The sequence below is a fragment of the Mesoplodon densirostris genome, chromosome 3 (genome assembly GCF_025265405.1).
Source record: "Mesoplodon densirostris isolate mMesDen1 chromosome 3, mMesDen1 primary haplotype, whole genome shotgun sequence".
In the NCBI taxonomy this organism is placed as follows: Eukaryota; Metazoa; Chordata; class Mammalia; order Artiodactyla; family Ziphiidae; genus Mesoplodon; species Mesoplodon densirostris.
In genome coordinates, this window is record NC_082663.1 from 173,884,433 (window position 1) to 173,907,161 (window position 22,729).

The following is a 22,729-nucleotide window of genomic DNA, read 5'->3' on the forward strand; positions in this document are numbered from 1 at the left end:
CAGGGAAAACCCATGTCCATGGTGGGAGGGCGTGGTTCCTCCCCACCCCCACGCCCCACCCCCCGTAGCTAAGAGTACCTCTAAACAAATCACATGTGAAGATTGGGGGACCTGCAAGAAAGAGAAAGTGGCATCTTGTCCTCCAGGTGCACACCTGCTGAGCTGCAGAAATTATAGGCCCCCCTGGTGCCACCAGCAGAGCCAAGCATGGTGGGGAGCATTCTGGGTGTCTGAGAATATGGTGGGTGTCTTTTTCTGTCTTCTCACTGCACTGTGGGGAGGGAGGGGGGCTCACTGACGGGTGGGGACTTGAACTCAAACACTGGTGCCTGCACCTGGCCCAGAGATTTCTCACCTGCCAGAGTAGCCGAGGACTACAGGGTCTGAAGAGCCTCTGACGTGGTGTGCCTGGGAGACCTTCACCTCATCCTATTCTCTGTAGCCCTTTCCTGTGGAAAGGACCCAGATGGTTATTAACAGAAGGGCAGAGGCCATGGGTGGCCCCTGGACCAAGCAATAGGAGGCCCACCTGGGAGAAGTGTGGGAAGAGGCATGGCTGCCTTTCTCAGGAGGGACGGGGGTCCACAGCCACAGAGAACTGTGTGATCACACACAGCCCCACACCCAGAGCAAAGCCAGGATGCTGTTCATAATCAACATGCATCCAGTCCCACGAGCAGAGTCCCTTCTCCCTCCCGCTGTCCACCCTGGCACTGGGCTGCAGAAGGCCCCTGAGGGGCCTGGCAGCTTCAGGGGAGGGGAGGTGGGAGGAGAGCTGAACATGCACGTGCTTGAGTCCCAGCTCTAGCCTGTGCTGGGGGACAGGGAGAAGAGCTCAAAATGAGTTTGAAACTGAAGTTTTGAAACGAACAGGACTGAGGCTTACATTCCAAGCCCCAAATTCATTTTAACCAAAAGTAACGAGAGAGCTAAGGAATCTGTTGAGATTCTGTTAAGCCTCACCCATCACACCCAGCCAAGAGAAGAGGTCAACAAAACACCACTGATAGTAATTACTGAAGAAGGCAAACGGGTTCACATCTCCACCCTGACGGCTGGGAACTTCTCAGAACACAAATGATTGCCTATGCTGGCCGGGGGGGTGGGGGTGGGGCCCCCACACCTGTGTTCCGCCACCGCCTCTCTGCAGAAAACTTTGATGGGGTTAGGTTCCTCAGCGCTGACTCTGCAGGACGCTAACATTGGACACACTGCAGTCACCGGAACTCTTAAGCATCGGGGACTGAGGACATATTCATATCAGCAAATACCTGAGTACCTACCACGTGCCAGGCAAGACACAACAGCAGACAGACATCAGCCAGCTCCCAGGGTGGCAGAAGAGACAGACAGCCAAACAGACAGACACAGCTTAGCGTGGTAAGTGCCAGAAATTTATGAGTCTGGGGCCAACTGAGCACCTAGTTCAATCTTAGGGTATCAGGTAAAAGCATCTGGTAAGAGGAGTATCTCGGTGGAGAGCTAAAGGATGGATAGGCGTGAGCCAGGCAAACAGGAAGCGCTTTCCAGGAGAGGAGTCGCACCATCATCTCCCTGGGAGCCACCGAGTAGCCTTGGGAGCCACGTAGACTTTATCCAGAGGGCAGTAGGGCATCATTAAAAAGTAAATGAAATGAGGAATGACTGCATAGGTTTCTTTTTTTGGAGTGATGAAATTTTCTGAAATTAGGTAGTGGTCATGGCTGCCTAACACTGAATGTACTAAAAGCCACTGAATTGCACACTTTAAAATGGTTAATTCACCATTTAATTTTTACCTGAGGCGGGGGGTGGTGGGGAAGACACCTGGAGGGAACTTTCAATTCCAACCAAGATGGAGTAACAAGGACCAATTTACCCTCCTGCCTGAAACAACTAAAACCAAGACAAATCTATGAAACATGGTTTCCAGGAGAACAGACATCAGGCAACAAAGGACAGTGATCTCTGAGGAACAGGAAACAAATGAGGTGAGCCCTAGGATTGCCCCAGTGTATTGCTTTGAGACTCCTGAGGCCACAGAGTGGGGAAGAAAGGAGAGCCAAGCCAGCTCTCTGAGCTGAAGAGACCGAGCAGAAGTCAGGGAATATCACGGCAGCTAGAGTCTGCAGGGCAGAGCCCTGGAGGGGAGAAAGAACCCTGGAAATCTGCAGAGGGTCTCCCTCCAGTGTCCACTGCGTGCATGCAAGAAAACTACCTGAAAAGATTAGAGGGAAGAATGCCCAGAGCTCACAAGGGCTGGGAATAGCATCTGCTCCCAACAGACAGACTGTAAAACCTCGGAATTCAGGGAACAGTGAGTAGACTACTAAGAGTCTTATCATTCCTCAAAAATTAAAAATAGAACCACCATATGATCCAGCACTCCTACTTCTAGTACATATCCAAAGGATATGAAAACAGGATCTCGAAGAGATGTCTGCACTCTCATGTTCACTGCAGCATTATTCACAGCACATTATTCACAGACACAAAAACAACCTAAGTGTCCATCAACAGATGAATGGATAAAAAAGATGTGATATACATATACATATATACATACATACATACATACATACACACACACACACTGGAATATTATCCATCTGTGAGAAAAGAAGGAAATCCTGTCATTTACGACAACATGAATGGACTGTGACGGCATTATACTAAGTGAAATAAGCCAGAGAAAGACAAATACTGTAAGGTATCACTTATATGTGGATTTTAAAAAAGCCAAATTTATAGAAACAGGGTAGAGTGAGATGTTGGTCAAAAGGTATGAACTTCGTTTTAAGATAAATAAGTTCCAGGGATCTAAGGTACAGCACGGCATTATGGTTAATAATATTGTATTATATGTTAAGAGTAGATCTTAAATGTTCTCACCACAAGAAAAAAGAAGCGTAATCATGTGATGGGATGGAGGCGTTGGCTAACACTGTAGTGGTCATCTCAACGAAGCTGAAGAAAAGAAAGAGAGAGAGAGAGAGAGAGACTGGGGCCAGACAGATACGAGTTCGATTCCAGGCTCCGACAACCTGCCGGCCGTGTCACAAACTTTGGAAGGATCCATTGGATTGTTGTAAAGATAAATGGAAGAACACATGTTAAGAGAGTTTTACCGGGGCTTCCCTGGTGGCGCAGTGGTTAAGAATCCGCCTGCCAATGCAGGGGACAGGGGTTCGAGCCCTGGTCCGGGAAGATCCCACATGCCGTGGAGCAACGAAGCCCATGAGCCACAACGACTGAGCCTGTGCTCTAGAGCCCACGGGCCACAAGTACTGAAGCCCGCGCGCCTAGAGCCCGTGCTCCGCAACAAGAGAAGCCACCGTAATGAGAAGCCCACGCACCGCAACGAACAGTAGCCCCTGCTCACCACAGCTAGAGAAAGCCCGTGCGCGGCAACATAGACCCAACACAGCCAAAAATAAAATAAATAAATTTTAAAAAATAAATAATTTAAAAAAGAGTTTTACCTCAGTACTAAGGGGAAATTAACCCTAGCCCCGCCTAAAAACCTTAAAAGCAAGACTCAAGTGAATCAAACTGTTTCCAAATAACTTAACTACATCCCAGAACAAAGTTTAAGAACATTTCTAGAATTGTAAAAATACCCAGCATAAAAAAAAAAAGGTAAAATTCACATCTGACACTTAATTAAAAATTGTCAAAGCAGTAGGAAAACATGAACCGTAATGAGGGGAAAAAACAAACATATTGAAACCAACAGAGTTGACATAGATGTCAGAATGAACAGACAAAAACATTAAAACAGATTATAACTGTATTCCATATATTCAAAACATTAATAAGAGACATGGAAGATATAAAAAGAAAAGACTGTAATCAAACTCCTGGAAGTGAAAACTATAGTGTCTGAAGTTAAATGATACCATCACATTTGCTGAATGGGAAACCTCATCCTGGCTGCCGCCTAGAGAATGGCTTTGGGGAAATAATATTAAAGTAGAAATACGAAGCTATTAGAACATTCCAGGTGAGAAATGATGGCTGTCTGAATAGGAATGACAAGCACTGGAAGAATCAGGAGTTTGTGAAACATTTAGGAGGTGGAATTGGCAGGATAAGGTGACTGCTCAGGCGTGTGAAGTGCGGGAGCTGAAGGTGACGAGGTGAGATGTAAGATGAAGGGAAGCAAGCACCTCCTCCACTTGAGGTGAAGTCAGAGAGCATCAACCATGCCTTAGATGGAACCAGCAATGGGCAAAGGAAATGCAGTCCAGGGGAAATGCAGTCCAGGAGGCACCTGCCATGAAACCAGGCAACGCGTCCTGCAGGGGCCACACCAGGGGCAGGAGTGGTGCACTCAAGAACTGAAGGATGAGTGTAGCTGGCTTCAGGGGGGAAGGAGTGTGGAACAGGGGACACTGGAGGGTCAGGCAGTGCCCAGATCAGGCAGAGCCTCCAGGACCGGGGAGACAAGTTCAGATGTCACCTGAGGCACGATGGGAATCTACTTAGATTACAATCTAAGCAGGGGATTCACAATTAGATTTACCTTTTCAAATGTCACTCTGGTCAATGATCTGAATGGACTGGAAGGGGCATGAGCAAAAGCTGAATGACCAGTTAGAGGGCTCTGGTCAGCATACGAGATAACGGCTTGCATTGGAGGGATGGGAAAGAAGTGAGCAAACTAGAAACATAGAGTAGAAGCAGAACCATCAGGTTTGGTTTGGCATCAGTAAATGCCATTTACTGAGATAGAGAAGGCAGGCAAAGGGCAGATTTGGGAGGGGAGAACCAAGAGTTCTAATTTAAACGTGTTAGATTTGAGATCTCAAGTAAGCAACTACAGATAGGGGTCTTGGAGTTTAGGGGAGAGACCTGGGTTAGAGACACAAACGTGGGTTAGAGATACAAACGCAGTACAGAGGTGGGATTCTAAACCACAGCAGTAGATAAGATCACAGGGGAGGGTTTGTAGAGTGAGAAAAGAGGCCAACACTGAGCCCTTACAATCTGACATTTAAGAAAGATGTGGAGATAAGGATTTTTAGAGATGGAGTTGAGACTAGAGAAGCTGCAAAAAATAAAATAAAAAGGAGAAGACAGTGATAACTGACGCAGAGCACAAGTGAAGGGACACTTCTTTTGCAAGATGCAGGCAGCTTATAGAATAAATGATAGCAAGATGAGAGCATTCCTGACCGTTGGCAGGAGCCAGTCTCTGCAAGAAGGAGGTACAGTACCCAAGAGGCAGTGGTGCTGGGGAGAAAGGTACAAGTTAAGAGAGTAGAGAAGGTATGAAAACAGTTGACTCAAAGTGGGAGAATGAATATGAGTGTCAAACTGTCAGGCAGTGCTGTGTGCCCAGGTCAGCTCCTAAAGTTGGTTGATCCTGAATCTTAGGGATGCCAATTGGCCCAGAGGGTGGGGTTTTCTCCAGGAATGATCTTCATTTCTCAAAAGGCACTAATACCAAAGTACCAGGACTTCCTTGGTGGCGCAGTGGTTAAGAATCGCCTGCCAATGCAGGGGACACGGGTTCGAGCCCTCGTCTGGGAAGATCCCACATGCCACAGAGCAACTAAGCCCGTGCGCCACAACTACTGAGCCTGCACTCTAGAGCCCGCATGCCACAACTACTGAAGCCTGCACGCCTAGAGCCCGTGCTCCACAACAAGAGAGGCCACTGCAATGAGAAGCCTGCGCACAGCAACGAAGAGTAGCCCCCGCTCGCCGCAACTAGAGAAAGCCCGTGCACCGCAACGAAGAGTAGCCCCCGCTCGCCACAACCAGAGAAAAGCCCGCGTGCAGCAACGAAGACCCAATGCAGCCATAAATAAATAAATAATTTAGAAAAAAAAAAAAACCAAGTACCACATCCCACCCCTAGCCTCCTTTGAGGCTGTTTCAGAATCAGCTGCACGAGCCCCAACCCAAGTCACAAACCAGGTATTCAGACATCCTTAAGTATCCAGATATCTTAGGAGCAGGTATCAAGGTAAGGCTAAAACCTGATGCCCACAACTCCACAATGAGGTCTGTGGGGAATTAGCAAGAGGAAGGCAATCTCTCCAGACTCCAGGCTCTCAAGGTTCCAGAGGGAAGGGCGTTTTCTCTTTCTTTAAATGGTATAATCCTATTAATAAACAAATTTTCATAAATTTAAACTATGCTAATCTCCCGTATTCATACACACACAGGATAATCCTAATAAGAGATGAACACATAGCTTTACAGATAATTTTTATACCCCCAAATAAACCTAACTGTAATAGTAACTAAAACTCACAGAGGCTTACTCCTTGACGAACCTATTTTGGGTGTTCATGCATTAGCTCATATAATCCTCCTGACAACCTGCCCAAGGTCACAGAATAAGTTGCTGAGCCAGGATCTGATTTTTAAGGCTATACTCCTCACCACTATGCTTTCCTGTCTCATGTAAGCATATATGTATTTAAATAAAAGTGATCCTAAAGACTGTTCTATGACCCACATTGTACACCAAAAAAGTTCCATGGTTACCTTTCCATGTCTACATATGTAGATCTACTTTGTCCTTTTTAATGAGCACATTTTACTCCAGTGTTTAACTGTATCATGTTTTCCCATTATAAACTATGCAGCAACAAACAGCTTTGTAAACACACCTGGGGACACTTGTATGAGGCGTTTCCCCACGTACTGTTGATCTTTCCTGTGCCTTCTCCCCATCATTTGTCATCCTGCCAATTCCAACGCCTGGATCCCTCCTGAAGCCTTAGTCTTTTCTCCACTGTCATCTCTTCAAGGTCATTTCATCATCATCATCTTAATCTGCAACAGACTCCAAATTGGTCTCCCTGTCTCCAGAACGAGGTTCTAAAACACAAACCTGACCTTGTTACTTCCCTCCTTAAAACGTTTCTGGCAGAAGACTATGTCCCAGATGAAGGAACAAGATAAAACCCCAGAAGAACTAAGTGAAGAGGAGATAGGCAATCTACCTGAAAAAGAATTCAGAGTAATGACAGTAAAAATGATACAAGATCTTGGAAAAAGAATGGAGGTACAGATCGAGAAGATACAAGAAATGTTTAACAAAGACCGAGAAGAACTAAAAAACAAACAGAGATGAACAACACAATAACTGAAGTGAAAAATACATTAGAAGGAATCAATAGTAGAATAGCTGAGGAAGAAGAATGGATAAGTGAGCTGGAAGACAGAACGATGAACATCACTGCCACAGAACAGAATAAAGAAAAAAGAACAAAGAGAAATGAGGATGGCCTCAGAGACCTCTGGGAGAACATTAAATGCACCGACATTCGCATTATAGGGGTCCCAGAAGGAGGAGAGAAAGAACCTGAGAAAATATTTGAAAAGCTAATAGTTGAAATATTCCCCAGCATGGGAAAGGAAACAGCCACCCAAGTCCAGGAAGCAAAGAGAGTCCCAGGCAGGATAAACCCAAGGAGGAACATGCCAGAGACACAGAGTAATCAAATTGACAATAATTAAAGACAAAGAAAAAGGATTAAAAGCAACAAATAACATATAAGGGAATTCCCATAAGGTTATCAGCTGATTTCTCAGCAGAAACCCTGCAGGCCAGCAGGGAGTGACAAAAGTGAAGAAAGAGAAGAATCTACAACCAAGAATACTCTACCCAGCAAGGCTCTCATTCAGATTCGACAGAGAAATGAAAAGCTTTACGGACAAGCAGAAGCTAAGAGAATTCAGCACCACCAGACCACCTTTGCAACAAATGCTAAAGGAACTTCTCTAGGTGGAAAAGAAAAGGTCACAACTAAAAACAAGAAAATTACAAATGGAAAAGACCACTGGTAAAGGCAAATATACAGTAAAGGTAGGAAATCATCTGTACACAAATATGATATCAAAACAAGCCATTGTGAGAAGAGCAGAGCACACATGCAGGACATTGGAAATGCACTTGAAATTCAAAGAGCAGCGACTTAAAACAATCTTGTGTATACACAGACTGATCTAACAGAACCTCATGGCAATTGCAAACCAAAAATCTACAGTAGATACAAACACAAAAAAGAAAAAGGAATCCAAACACAACACTAACGTTAGTCATCAAGTCACAAGAGAACAAAAGAGGAGGGATGAAAAAAGACCTACAAAAACAAATCCAAAACAATAACAATATGGCAATTAAGTACATATAGATAACTATCTTTATAAACATAAACAGATTAAATGCTCCAACCAAAAGACACAGACTGGTTGAACGGATACAAAAACAAGACCTGTATACATGCTGTCTACAAGAGACCCACTTCAGATCTGGGGACACATACAGACTGAAAGTGATGGGATGGAAAAAGGTATTCCATGCAAATGGAACTCAAAAGAAAGCTGGAGTAGCAATACTCATATCAGACAAAATAGACTTTAAAATAAAGACTGTTATGAGGGCTTCCCTGGTGGCGCAGTGGTTGAGAGTCCACCGATGCAGGGGACACGGGTTCGTGCCTGGTCCGGGAAGATCCCACATGCCACAGAGCGGCTGGGTCTGTGAGCCATGGCCGCTGAGCCTGCACATCCGGAGCCTGTGCTCCACAACGGGAGAGGCCGCAACAGTGAGAGGCCCGTGTACCCCCAAAAAAATAAAAAATAAAAAATAAACTCAGAATGGATTAAAGACCTAAATGTAAGACCAGATACTATAAAACTCTTAGAGGAAAACATAGGCAGAACACTCTTTGACATAAACCGCAGCAATATCTTTTTCAATCCATCCCCTAGAGTAATGGAAATAAAAACAAAAATAAACCAATGGGACTCAAAAGCTTTTGCACAGCAAACTATAAACAAAACAAAAAGACAATCCACAGAATGGGATAAAATATTTGCAAACAATGCAACGAACAAGGGATTAATCTCTAAACGTTACTAAGAGCTCGTGCAGCTCGCTATCAAAAACAAAATAGTAATCCAATCAAAGAATGAGCCTAAGATCTAAATAGACATTTCTCCAAAAAAGACATACAGATGGCCAAAAAGCACATGAAAAGAAGCTAAACATCACTAATTATTAGAGAAATGCAAATCAAAACTACAATGAGGTATTGCCTCACACCAGTCAGAATGGCCATCATCAAAATAAATCTATAAAATGGGATTCCCTGGTGGTGCAGTGGTTGAGAATCCGCCTGCCGATGCAGGGGACACAGGTTCGTGTCCCGGGCCGGGAAGATCCTACATGCCGCGGAGTGGCTCGGCCCGTGAGCCATGGCCGCTGAGCCTGCGCGTCCGGAGCCTGTGCTCCGCAACGGGAGAGGCCACAACAGTGAGAGGCCCGCGTACTGCAAAAAAAAAAAAAAAAATCTATAAACAATAAATGCTGGAGAGGGTGTGGAGAAAAGGGTACCCTCCTACACTGTTGGTAGGAATGTAAATTAGTACAGCCACTATGAAAAACAGTATGGAGGTTCCTTAAGAAACTAAAAACAGAGCTACCATATGATCCAGCAATCCCACTCCTGGGCACATATCTGGAGAAAAACATGTTTCGAAAGGATACATGCACCTCAATGTTCATTGCAGCACTGTTTACAATAGCCAAGACATGGTAGCAACCTAAATGTCCATCAATAGATGAATGAATAAAGAAAATGTGGTCCATATATACAATGGAGTATTACTCAGTCATTGAAAAGAATGAAATAGGGACTTCCCTGGTGGCACAGTGGTTAAGACTCTGCGCTCCCAATGCAGGGGGGCGGGGTTCAATCCCTGGTCAGGGAACTAGATCCCACTTGCATGCCACAACTAAGAAGCCTCTCATGCCACAACTAAGGAGCCTACCTGTTGCAACCAAGGAGCCCAAGTACTGTAACTAAGAAGCTGGCAAGCTGCAACTAAGGAGCCTGCCTGCCACAACTAAGAAGCCCGCCTGACACAACCAAGGAGCCCAAGTGCTGCAACTAAGAAGCAGGCAAGCCGCAACTAAGAAGCCCACCTGCCACAACTAAGACCCAGTGCAACCAAATTAAATTTTTTTTTTTTTTTTTTTTTTTTGTGGTACGCAGGCCTCTCACTGTTGTGGCCTCTCCCGTTGCGGAGCACAAGCTCCGGACGTGCAGGCTTAGCAGCCATGGCTCACAGGCCCAGCCGCTCCGCGGCATGTGGGATCTTCCCGGACCGGGGCACGAACCCGTGTCCCCTGCATCGGCAGGCGGACTCTCAACCACTGCGCCACCAGGGAAGCCCCCCACCTTTTTTTTTAAAGAACGAAATAATGCCATTTGCAGCAACACGGATGGACCTGGAGATCCATACTAAGTGAAATAAGTCACACAGGGAAAGACAAATATCACATGATTTCGCTTATATGCGAAATCTAAAAAAATGATACAAATGAACATATTTACAAAACAGAAACAGACTCACAGTTTTAGAGAACTTATGGTTACAGATAGGGGGTGGGGATAGATTGGGAGTTTGGGATTGACATGCACACACTGCTATATTTATAATAGATAACCTGGGCTTCCCTGGTGGTGTAGTGGTTGAGAGTCCACCTGCCAATGCAGGGGACACGGGTTCGTGCCCCAGTCCGGGAAGATCCCATATGCCGCGGAGCGGCTGGGCCCGTAAGCCATGGCCGCTGAGCCTGTGCGTCCGGAGCCTGTGCTCTGCAACAGGAGAGGCCACAACAGTGAGAGGCCCGCGTACCGCAAAAATAAATAAATAAATAAAAATAAAATAGATAACCAAGAAGGACCTACTGTATAGCACAGGGAACTCTGCTCAATACTCTGTAATAACCTACACAGGAAAGAATTTGAAAAAGAGTAGATACAGGTATAACTGAATCCCTTTGCTGTGTACCTGAAAGTAGCACAACATTGTTAATCAACTATACTCCAATATAAAACAAAAAAATTTTTTTTAATTTATGGTGCACCTTGGAAACAGTATATATGATTTCTATAAGAGCATAAAGAGCTTGTAAGGACTTGAGATGGTATATACAAAAGAGCATTTCTCAATATGGGTCCCTGGAACAGTGCAGAATTTTTTTCTCTATTTCAAGGGGAAAATATTAGTGAAATTTGTATTTGCAGATACAAGAAAAAAATTAAACACATCAATAGCACAGAAAGATGATATTCAAAGTGTGTATACTGATACAGGGGCAGCATTTACCAACTAACTACCACATGTATGCTCTTTTCAATAAGTGGTTTTTGCTATATATCTTGTCATAATTTCAAATTTTTCTGTAATGATATTTAATATTTCTAAGTTTGTGTACAGTTTAAGATATATGTATAACTATTGCTGAAAATAAGTGTGTACATTTTAGTTTGCTTTATTATGCAGGAAAATACTATTAAATAAATGATAAATGAAAAACAAAATGAAACCTTTCCATGGCACCAAACACCCCCAGGACAAACTCTAAACCCCTTGCACAGTTCAAAAAGCCATATTGCCCCTGCTTCACTGTCCAGACTCCCTTGTTGCCAAACACACCTAAAGCAGGAAAAAAAACAGAATGGCAGTTTTCACTTAATAAGCTATGTTATCTTGCTTCCTGCCATCTGCAAAAGCTGTTCTCTCTGCCCAGAATGCTTCTCTTCCATCAAGTCTCCATCCACATGTCCCGCCCCAGGAAGCCTTCCCTGTCCTTCCCTAGACTGGGCTGGGGAGTGCTCCCCAACTTCTGGTCCTCCCCACCCCCACATGCATCTTCCTGTATCACAATGGCATTTGATACCTCTCTCCCCACTGGATGCCAGGCACCTGAGAGCAGAGGCAATGTTGTTACTTAACCATGGTAGGCGTAGGCTTGGTCCCTAGCACATGGGGCCTCAATAAATGTAAATGATTAAACTACTGGAAAGAACAAAGTCAACTTAGGACATTTCTGCCATAGTATTGACCCTTCTGGAACTTGGTATAGGGACTAACCTTCCTATATAGGTTAGTTCAGAATTAGTCTCATAGAGAATATCAGCATTAATATATTTAAAAGGCTTTGTGTCCCTGTTGAAGGTTAATTGGCATTTGAAACCTGAAAAATGCCAATGCAAGAATGGTTAATTGGAATTTGAAACCTGAAAAATGCCAATGCAAGAATAAGTTAGGTGTGGGACTTCCCTGGTGGTGCAGTGGTTAAGAATCCGCCTGCCAGGGCTTCCCTGGGGGCGCAGTGGTTGGGAGTCTGCCTGCCGATGCAGGGGACACGGGTTTGTGCCCCGGTCCACGTGGATCCCACATGTCGTGGAGCGGCTGGGCCCGTGAGCCATGGCCGCTGAGCCTGCACGTCCGGAGCCTATGCTCCGCAACAGGAGAGGCCACAACAGCGAGAGGCCCGCGTACCGCAAAAAAAAAAAAAAAAAAAGAGTCCGCCTGCCAACGCATGGAGCAACTAAGCCCCTGAGCCACAACTAATGAGCCTGCATGCCACAACTACTGAAGCCCACATGCCTAGAGCCCTGCTCCACAACAAGAGAAGCCACCACAATGAGAATCTTGTGCGCCGCAACAAAGAGTAGCCCCCGCTCGCCGCAACTAGAGGAAGCCCGTGCGCAGCAACAAAGATCCAACACAGACAAAAATAAATAAATAAAATAATTTTTTTTTTTAAAAAAAAGAAGAAGTTAGGTGTGGATGAACCTTACGTAGGTAAAAGCATGTTTCAGACCCATGCAGGGGAACTGTGATTGAAAGAAACTTTAACCCTACGGTATTACCGCTTGGACAGATTAGATTTCCAAACAGGGCTTCTTATAAGCTTTCTCAAGTAATGAAGCCAAACACATGCTACTTAATAAACTGTTTACAAACAGCAACAATACCCACAGAAAGAATTATCTAGATTAATGGAAAATCATCTGTTTAAAATTCTCAAAGTCAACAAACATTAAGCACTTTGCATATTGACTAACAGCAGTGAAGAGAAGATCACCTGTGCCCAGGTCTGACCAAGGACAGTAACTAACTGGGAAAGGACTGACCAGCTGCCTCGCTCCCAGCCCTTTGTTCCCTCCACCACGACAAACCACTTTCCAAAGTCTCTAAATATATTGGAGGGTATGAAAGTCACTCAAAACTAGGCTTTGCTTTTCAAAGTGGCCCTATTATACCTGAGGATATAAGGTCTAATCCTCTCCCATAAAGTCAAGTGCCGAGTTGTCTTATTTTACTGTCTTTTAGAAGTCTTTCTACTCATTTCAGAAATCCAGACTGGTTCAGCTATGTTTACAGGGTCAAAGTTTGAAAGTCAGGGGACTTCCCTGGCAGTCCAATAGTTAAGACCCTGCACTTCCAATGCAGGGGCACGGGTTCAAGCCAGGGTCAGGGAACTAAGACCCTGCATGCTGAGCAGCACAGCCAAAAATTTTTTTTTCATTTTTCTTAAGTAAATAAAACTGAAAAAAGAAGTTTTAAACTCAGGATCAGAGTCTATATGTGTTCCTAGTGTTTCATGCCTAATATCTTGCAGATTCCTCTAATAACGATGGAAAAGAAAAGGCTCACGTTCTAACTTGACTATAGATGCTACAGATGTTTCAGGAGAAAGCCTTCCTATGTAAGTTAGTATTTAGCAAGGATCAAATTCAATTGGCTGCCTGGCCCAGGCACGTTAAGTGAGTTAAATAGGCTGAGTCACAGAAGAGAGAAAGAGGAATACACTTCAGTTCTCCCCTCAAACCATCTCACATAGGGTTCAGAGGACAGAAAACCCACACGCCACATAAAAGGCAGCCACTCTACCAAGTGTTGGAAACAAGGGCCTACTATAAACAGGTCTGCTTTTCCAAAAGAAGCTCTAAAACCAAAGATATGTGAAACTTTTAATTTAAAATGGTGGCAACAATTAATTTTTTTTAAACATCATCCAGCCCCCCTGCCCAAAAGAAAAAAGAAAAAAAAGAAAATCCATGAGCAATCTGATATTTTGATTCCAATCTCAGTTATGGAATCAAAATACCAGTTCTATCATTTTCTAGCTCTTCGTGTCTTTGATATATCAGTGAACTTCTGAGCTTCACTGTCCTCATCTGAAAAACAGGGTCATGAACATGAAACACGATAATGCTTATTTAAGACTTAAAAACAATTCCCAGCACAGAGTTAGCAAATAAATAGAGTTTCCTATAGGTAGAAAGTGGATCTTACTATCAGTAAATTATCTGCTGTGGTTTTCAAAGAACCCAATTGAAGAGCTCAAGGAGGCAGAATTCTCAGGAGATTCAGAGCCTTTCAAATTCTGATCACTGAATACAGAGTATTGAAGGCATTAGAAACTAAACAGAACCAGCAATAAAGAATGCCTAGCAACAGACACAATGAGCTGGAAGTAGCTCTTCCTATTAAGAGATCTAATAACTGTCACTAGTTAGTGGCCACAAAAAGGTAGTAAAGTACACATGGAGGGGTATATGTTTCAGCGAGAACAGTGGCAGCTTCTAAAATAAGCTGTTAAAACAAAGCAGAGGCTTTCAGGGAAAGTTTTTTTAACTCGGACAAACTTCTATTGTCAGATTGTAGACTTCTGTTAAACACATCTACTAGTTTTCATACTGTTTTAAGCAAATTCCAAACAATATCAACCACAATATTAGGAAGAGTTTGTTAAACAAAGAATTGCTTTATTAATACAAACTATTAATACATACCCACAGACTATAAAGTGCTAAGAAATTTAAATATCTAAGTCATAGCAAACAGGTGGCAATTCAACATCCAGGGTCGACAGAATGCTTGAGGGAGACTGCAACAGATCTAGAAAACAGGAATTTCTTGTTCAATATCTGCAAATCCTCGTGTCCATCAACACACACACTAGTTGTCACTCTTAATCATGAATTCTTGTTTTTCCCTTTGTCTAATGAATCTCTACCCCTGCCCCACCTACACACACACATACCCGCTCTCACTTATTTCTTGGAATGTGGCTGTGGCCACAGAATTAACCTTCATTATGAGATAAATCATAGAAGTACCCGAAATTCCATCATCCTTAGAGACCCAAGTAAGGGCCAACAATTATCATTAATGCAATTTAGCAAATAGTGTGAGGTATTCCATCAGAACAAATAGAAAACATACTGATGATGGCTTTTGACCACCAGTTTGAACCAAGACCTCAAACCTTCTGCAGTAAAGGTTTGCCAATCGATGCTATTACGTGGGTCTTGATCCTACACGAGCTTTGGGTGTAGCTTGGAATTCTCATTCCAAGCAAGTTTATTATACTTCAGCTTAAAACCTAAGAAGTTACACACTAAATTTCCTCTGGTTTCGCTTGTATCTAAGACTGTCCAGATTCCAGAATGACAATTTTACTCGGCATTTGGGACTAAAAAGCAGTACCAGTTGAGAATAGTTTTCATTATCCTGAAACCTTATCCCTGCAGTCTGAAGGATAGAAATGACTTACAGGCTAACCTTCTGCACAACCTGTCCCCATGGTAATGGAAGTGTTATGACACAGATTGTTTACAGACCTTCTAGAAGGGCACTCGTTCACTTACTAGACTCCCACGGTAGAGGAGGCATCTTCAGAGGTGAAGGGGGGCCCAGGTGTAACAGCTGTTCAAGCTCCCTCTCCTCATCGAGAATCATGAGAGGCACTCCATTCAAGGGCATGTGTGCAATCTGGTGCTCTTCAGGCAGGTCGAAACTCTCGAAATCTGCCACGGAAAAGTACTTTGTCAGGGCAGCATTCCTCAGGGTAGTCAGCTTTCACAGGGCCCATGAGCTCAAACTATTTTTTATAATAATATTAATACCTTTTTCCACTGTGCTGACATTTACAATGATGGTCCAAAAGCAATGGTGTTTAAAACTGCTGTGCACGAATCAAGGCAGTGGCAATAAACTATGCTTAGTAGTCACTATATTCCTCGCTGCCATTCACTTGCAGTAAAAATGCGTTTCACATAATGTTACTTTACCACATGAAGTAAACAGTATTAATTTTATTAGCTCTCAACCCTTGAGAACATGTCTTTTTAGTATTCTGTATATGATGTGAAGTATGCCATAAAACACATCTACCACATACTGAAAGACCATGGTGTTTTCCAAAAAAAAAAGATTCGTGCAATTATTTGATTTGCAAGCTAAACTAGAGGCCTTATTCCTGTACACAATTTACTTGAAAGAACTGAAAGACAAACTGTGGTAACTCAGCCTTGGATATGTGTTGCACATTTTTCTCCGAGGAATGAAAAGTCTACCACTTAAAGGGAAATGGTATTTGTTGCCAATGATAAAATTCACAATTTCAAGGGGAAAAAAAAACTGGAATATCAGTAAACTTATCTGTAATCATTAGCTTAAGACCTTCCTAATACTGAAGATTTTTCTGATGAGATCAGCGGTGGTATTAATGAGGGTGATTTTGATACTTCATAATAAAAACATTTCAACATGACCTACATTTCCCAGTGTACCAGTATTTCTAAGTGATCAATGGTGATAAATGCAGGATAAAAGATACCTTCAAAATGCAAAACAGACCAATGGATTTTATTGTCAGAGCACACAATGTTTACTGAAATGGTTTTGGATTCCACATTGCAACTATGCCTACAGAAACAGCCACTTGTTGAATTTTAGTGTAATGGCAAAGAAAACTATCTATACTTATCTAAAAGACTTAAAATGCTTCTCTTTCCTAACTACATGTCTGCATAAGGCCAGATTTTCTTCATATACTTCAACCAAAACAAGATGCAACAGACTGCAGAATCCAGCTGTTTTATGTTAAGTCAAATTAAGCAAATTTTCAAAAATATAAATATTCTTCTCACAATTTTTTTTTTTTTTTTTTTTGCGGTATGTGGGCCTCTCACTGTTGTGGCCTCTCCCATTGTGGAGCACAGGCTCCGGATGCGCAGGCTCAACAGCCATGGCTCACGGGCCCAGCCACGGCTCACGGGCCCAGCCACTCCGCGGCATGTGGGATCTTCCCAGACCAGGGCACGAACCCATGTCCCCTGCATCGGCAGGCGGACTCTCAACCACTGCGCCACCAGGGAAGCCCCTTCTCACAATTTTTACATGTAAAAAAAATTTTGTTTCAAGCTATGTACATTAATGGGTTTGTTTTTTAAACAAATTAATACTTTTTAAATTTCTCAATTTTAATTTCTAATATAGAATACATAAACAACATACAAAAGTTCTTTGGGGTCTTCACTAATTTGTAAGAGTGCAAAAGTCCTAAAACAAATTTAAGAAACGCTGTTTTAGGCAACATTTCTTCTTAAAATCCAAGTGCCTTTCAGATTAGGAATTATTTTAAAAAAACTAATTTTTCTTGACAGTAACAAAAGTAGGATTAGAGTCTTGCCTCTTTTCGAAGAGGTAATTCAACGGACAACCTAGAAAAAATGGATAAATTTCTAGAAACATTCAACCTGCCAAGACTGAATCAAGAAGAAACAGACAATTTGAACAGACCAATCACAGTCATAAAACTTAATTTGTAATTTAACAAAACTACCCAGGAGGTTAATTTAAGCATTTTCTCAAAAGCTAAGAACAAAGATGGAGGGAGAACCATCATATTCTGAAGTGCGAAAGTTCTCTAAAGCCTAAATACTAGGAATTAGTCTATTCTTTTTCAAACCTGATAAAGCCCAGAATTCAAAAAGGAATTGAGTGATATGTGACTACTTAATTTAAACACTGAATTGTAAAGGAAAGCATAAACAGACAAAAGACCCCAGAGGAAATAAGTCTGCAACATACAGGGCTAATTACCTTTATCCACAGAGTTCTTTACACACTTACACACACACACACACACACAGTGTAAGTCACAAAAATCAAGAGAAAACAAACAAGATACAAACAGAAGATAAAAACAGAAGATAAAAAAACTATAAATGACCCATAGTCAAATATGCTCAGACACACTCATATACCCCAATTTAAAACAATAAAATACCAATTACCTTTCTGATAAACATTAGAATTTTAAAACATTTGCGGTTAGATTACAGGGGAAGCAGCCATCCTCATCCACTGAAGGTGGCTTCAATAATTTATGCTCCTATTTTGGAAGGCAATTTAGCAATATCTCTTTCCTCCAACACAGCATATCGTAGTCCTCTTTCCTGGTCAATATGCATAAATCTACCTCATTTTCCTGAATGGTAATTATTAGAACGGATGTACCACATTTTATCAAAAGTTAATCACACAGCTTTGAGACCCAGCAATCCTTCTTGGAGTTTACTCTCCAGAGAGACTCACAAACTCTAAACAATAATTGCATAATTGTTTTGTAATATATAAAAGCCAGAAACAACCTAGATGTATACTAGTGGAATGACTAAATGCTCTTTGGATCAAAGGGCAAAAAATCCAGCTCAGAAATCTCAAAGGACCTGTGTGATTTGTCCCCACCCCCTCACCAATACTATCCTTCACCTCTGCCTTTCAGCTTCCCAGAACCACTCCAGTCCTTTTTTCTGCCTCAGGATCTTCGCACACACTTTTATCTGCTACAGTGCTCTTGCCCTGCCCTATCCTTTCTTCACCCAACTATCTCCTTATATCCTTCAAGACTCCACTGGGTGTCACTTCCTGAGAGAACTCTTCCCTGCTCTTACAGGCTAGGTTCAGTCCCCCTAACAGGCCCTGTGTTTCTCCTTGCTCACACTCAAAGTGAGATGATTTGTTCAGTGTCTGACTTTCCCTCCAAATCATGGACTTCTCAGGGTGGGGCCTGTCTTGTTAACCACTGCATCCCAAGCTTATTCGTGCCTGGCGTATGGTAGCCTCTCCTCAAATGTGAGTAAATTAAAGCTTGAAAAGCTGGTTCTGTAACAGAAAATATTTCAGATACGTATAGCAGGTTGAAGAAGTAAAAAAAAAAAAAGCACGTTTTCACTGGCTATGGATTTTTCAGGAATTTTGGGGGGTTTTTTTTAGAAATATTTAATGTGCTTGTGGAGAAACAGGACAAGCAAGGGTTGGATTCACAACTTGTATATAGTTAGTATTGCTGACTAAATGCTTTAGCTTAGAAAGAAACTGTTGTGTTTTTTTTAATTAATTTATTTTTTATTTGATTTATTTTTGGCTGTGTTGGGTCTTCGTTGCTGCACACAGGCTTCCTCTACTTGTGGCGGGTGGGGGCTACTCTTCGTTGCGGTGTGCAGGCTTCTCATTGCAGTGGCTTCTCTTATTGTGGAGCATGGGCTCTAGTCACGCGCGCTCAGTAGTTGTGGCTCAAGGGCTCTAGAGTGCAGGCTCAGTAGTTGTGGTGCATGGGCTTAGATGCTCTGCAGCATGGGGGATCTGCCCGGACCAGGGCTCGAACCTGCATACCCTGCATTGGCAGGCGGATTCTTAACCACTGAGCCACCAGGGAAGCCCTCAGGCATTGTTCAGTTTGACATAGAGCCCTCTTTCTAAATGGTTTGCTAAGAAGACTGTACTCTATCATTGAACAGGTCTAATCTCCCCCTAGGTGGTTAGCTTTTGAGGACAGGAACAATGTTTTCCACATTTTAGCTCGGATTCCTCTTCTGACCTAAGATTATACCTTACAAATAAATTCACAACAAGTGTATTTGTTCAAAGCAACCCAGATTCAGACAGCCTTGTTATAGTCTTGGATCACGTCTTATTCATAGCTATATCAAGTTACAGTTGAATTGGATCCTAAGAGAAACTCAAGGCTAAAGCATTTGTGCGATACCAAAAGATATTACCTAATGGGTTGAAGGGAAAGAATTTTTCTATTTCTGGATAGGTGTCATCTGAGGCAGGAACAGAGCTTTTTGCTTTCATGGTCTTCTCAGTCATCTAAAACAACCCAAGAAAACATACATTAGTGAGAGTGGAAGCCTTGTCAACTGATTAGTACAAGAGATCATAGGGCTTCTTTAAGACATGTGACTGCTTCACATTTTAAATTGTTTTTAATTTCATGCTGACTTCTAAGAAACCATAATCCTTCATTCTCAAAATTACACACAAATACAATTCAGCAAGCAATTCTAATATCATGGCTCAAAAGTTAATTCTAAAATATAAGTATCAGCACCTGTTAGCATAAGTTATCAAAATGCAGAGTGGAGTTAATTCAGAACTAATTGACTCAATCACCCAACCTAACAAAGGAGAAAATAGGCATGAATCACCCAGAATAGAAGCTAATCCTGGAAGCCATTTTTGGCTGTTGGAAATATAATTTTCCGTTGGTGTGTCCATCAGTGTTACCTAAATTATTTGCTTGGCTAATTTTAAAAACCAATTTGTGTTCCTCAAATACACAGAGTAAGAGGCAGCCAAAGACAGCTAAGGACTTTAGAAGCCCACAGTGGATATCTCCTAGTCTGGAATTGGCAGGCAGGCCACAATGGTGGGCCAAAATGGAAGCCTGCATAGTCTTGACTTATGCTTACGTCACATGTGCATGGTTAGAGGAAATCCCTAAGGCAGGGTTTCCCACATTTCAGTTCTGTCAGATTCTCATCACTTTTGCTATATCCTTGCAATACTTGCCTTTAACATTTCTCTTACTCAACTCAGTTTTTTTAAAAAGACATCCTTGTCCTAAACCCACACATGTAAGTCTCAGTTTGAGATCAAGTACTAGTTGTTTTTTCCTAATACACATTAAACAAAACAATTAGTGAAATGAAGTGTTAATCCACAGGCTAAAGTTATCTTTCATAGCCAAGTCCTCTCAGTCTAGGATGCACTAACCTACAGTTTGTAAACACACATACCAAGGTCAACATGCTACCACGTTATGACCTAAAAAAGTGGTGCTTGCTCTGGAAGGAGGGGAGAAGGATGGCAGCACCTGAGCTGTTATATTAGCAACGTGACCTCTTGCAAAATACCCTCCCTCTCAGTACTTTTTAATCTGTAAGTACATTCTACCAATCAATCTGCTTCAAGACATTCATTAAGGGCAGGTGAGGCAAAAAAATTCACCAGCTGCTACTGAGACATGTGATCTCGAGTTACAGGGGAAGTCCACAAAGACAGTATGATGATTCTCTTCTGCTCATCTATGTCTGCTAACCTCTATTTCTTTCTATTCACACAGGAGAAAGTCGGGTAGGATGCCAATAGTCATTTTAAGAGTCACAAGTGCTGAAGTGTTTAAACAGCATCTTTATTTAGAGCCAACACTTACCTTTTTGGTAGAGAAGGCTGTCTGTTTCTGTTTGAGGGGTCCATTAGTCTTTATTGACTTTTCTGTAGCTCTGTTAACAGTTCCCAAAGCCTTTCTGGCAGCTTTAGGTAAAGCTGGTGGAGCATCAAACATTTTGCCAACATGTGGTGTTGAAACCTGAGATCTCCCATCTAAAGCTTTCACTGCTAAAGAAAAAGTCTTACCGTGAGATTATTCCAGCAGTAAACGCCTGTGCAACTTGAAGGCTGACCTTGCCTATAAACGTGGCCTAATTCTCACACCCAAACTTAACCCCTTCTTGACAGTGGCATGTTCCTATGCCTAACAGTACTTCAGTTCAGTACCCTCTTAAATAATCTCATTAAGATACTGAACATGAAAAAGAGACCCATAACAAGAACCTGGCAGTAGCAGTATTGGGTAAACCTGGCTCCAATTGCCGGCAAAGTATACTAAATGCCTCCCCCAGCTCCAGGCCACACCCACCACTGATTCACAATACCTGTGTACCTGATTGCCGCCTGTATACTTACAAGGCCCAGACCCCAGCTTCAGCCCGTCCTTAGGAGCCACACGGGTGCCTGGTTCTCCATTTTCCTTGTCAACATAGATCAGAGTAGCCATTCTGGATTACCTAGGGGTGTGAAATACTCATTAAACCCTGGGAGTTAAAGAAGATGAAAGAAGCTAAGGCGTAGCACAGACCCAACTTTCTACCCTGGGCACGTCTATGCAAAAACAAGAGCTAAGTAGAGGGAGAAGCCCGATCTTGGGCCGACAGGCACTTAATCCAGCTCTTAACTCTTGAAGCCTGAGTCAGGGGCCCTAAATTCCAGAAGAGTTGGCGGTTTGGGACTGGCACAGGCCCTGCTACCCATCGGAACCGAACCGCCGTGGGTTGCGGACGCAGTCCAAAGGCCGTGGCTCAACCGGTTGGGCGCTACAGACGTCCCGGGGTTAGTCCCAGCCCCCAATCCCCAGCCCCGGCTCCCAGACATAAGGACCCCGCTTCCCAGACCCCCACCCTAGCCCCGCTTCCTACCCCGCCGGACCCCTCCCGCCCAACCACTCGCGACCGCTCCATTCACTCACGTTGGGAACAACTGCCAAACTCTTCCGAGACACGGTCTCCAGCGGTCGCGCGGGCCTCGGCGTTTAAATCACAACTTACGCCGCTATTGGTTCATCCGTCCAGGAGGCGGGGCAGGAGTGGGGAGGAGGCTCCCGGGAAGAACCAATGGTAGGAAAATAAGCTCCCTGGGCTCCGCCCCGAAAGCTTCCCCCGGCAACTTTGTCGCTTGTTTCCTGGGAGGAGAAATATCAAACCCGCCGACACCTTGATCACGGATTTCTAGTTGTTTTTAACCTGCTCCCCGCAGAAATAGAAGGGGAGTAAATATGGTCTCCACTTCCAAGAAATAAATAATTATGAGGATTATTCTAATACCAAGATACAGAGTTGGTTTTTGGAGTTTTTTGTTTTTTCCTGAGACACTTTGGTGTCCAAGACGTTTTCAAATGAGAAGATTGTGAAGTTCAAAAAGTCAAGGTGAGGTAATGACAGAACTATTTTCCTAAAGTCTTCAACTAATCAACTATTTTTCCAGAGAGTAAATAGAGCAGATCAAA

At 43.0% G+C, this 22,729-nt stretch overlaps 1 protein-coding gene across 2 annotated transcripts; it reads right to left on the reverse strand.

Annotated features, from left to right (window-relative positions):
• Nucleotides 1–13,764: 13,764 nt before the first annotated feature.
• Nucleotides 13,765–22,277, reverse strand: PTTG1 (PTTG1 regulator of sister chromatid separation, securin). Of its 2 annotated transcripts, none has more exons than XM_060092610.1 (7): nt 22,193–22,277; nt 21,634–21,734; nt 21,101–21,282; nt 19,662–19,755; nt 15,462–15,620; nt 14,604–14,709; nt 13,765–13,985 (listed from the first exon to the last, which is right to left on the reverse strand). In XM_060092610.1, the coding sequence occupies exons 2-6, from the start codon at nt 21,722–21,724 to the stop codon at nt 14,630–14,632; spliced, it is 606 nt and encodes a 201-aa protein (XP_059948593.1). In that variant the 5' UTR covers nt 21,725–21,734; nt 22,193–22,277; the 3' UTR covers nt 13,765–13,985; nt 14,604–14,629. The 2 variants fall into 2 exon arrangements, with proteins under 2 accessions (XP_059948593.1, XP_059948592.1); XM_060092609.1 differs by having other exon boundaries at nt 21,101–21,285.
• Between the last annotated feature and the right edge of the window lie 452 nt (nt 22,278–22,729).

Excerpts from the sequence above, each read along its gene's own strand:
- PTTG1 (XM_060092609.1), bottom strand. The coding sequence starts at position 21,724 with ATGGCTACTCTGATCTATGTTGACAAGGAAAATGGAGAACCAGGCACC. Across the intron at positions 19,756-21,100 it reads CAGCCTTCTCTACCAAAAAG|ATGACTGAGAAGACCATGAA; the intron begins GTAAGTGTTGGC and ends GGGTTGTTTTAG. Across the intron at positions 15,621-19,661 it reads CTTTCCCTTCAACCCATTAG|ATTTCGAGAGTTTCGACCTG; the intron begins GTAATATCTTTT and ends TTTCCGTGGCAG.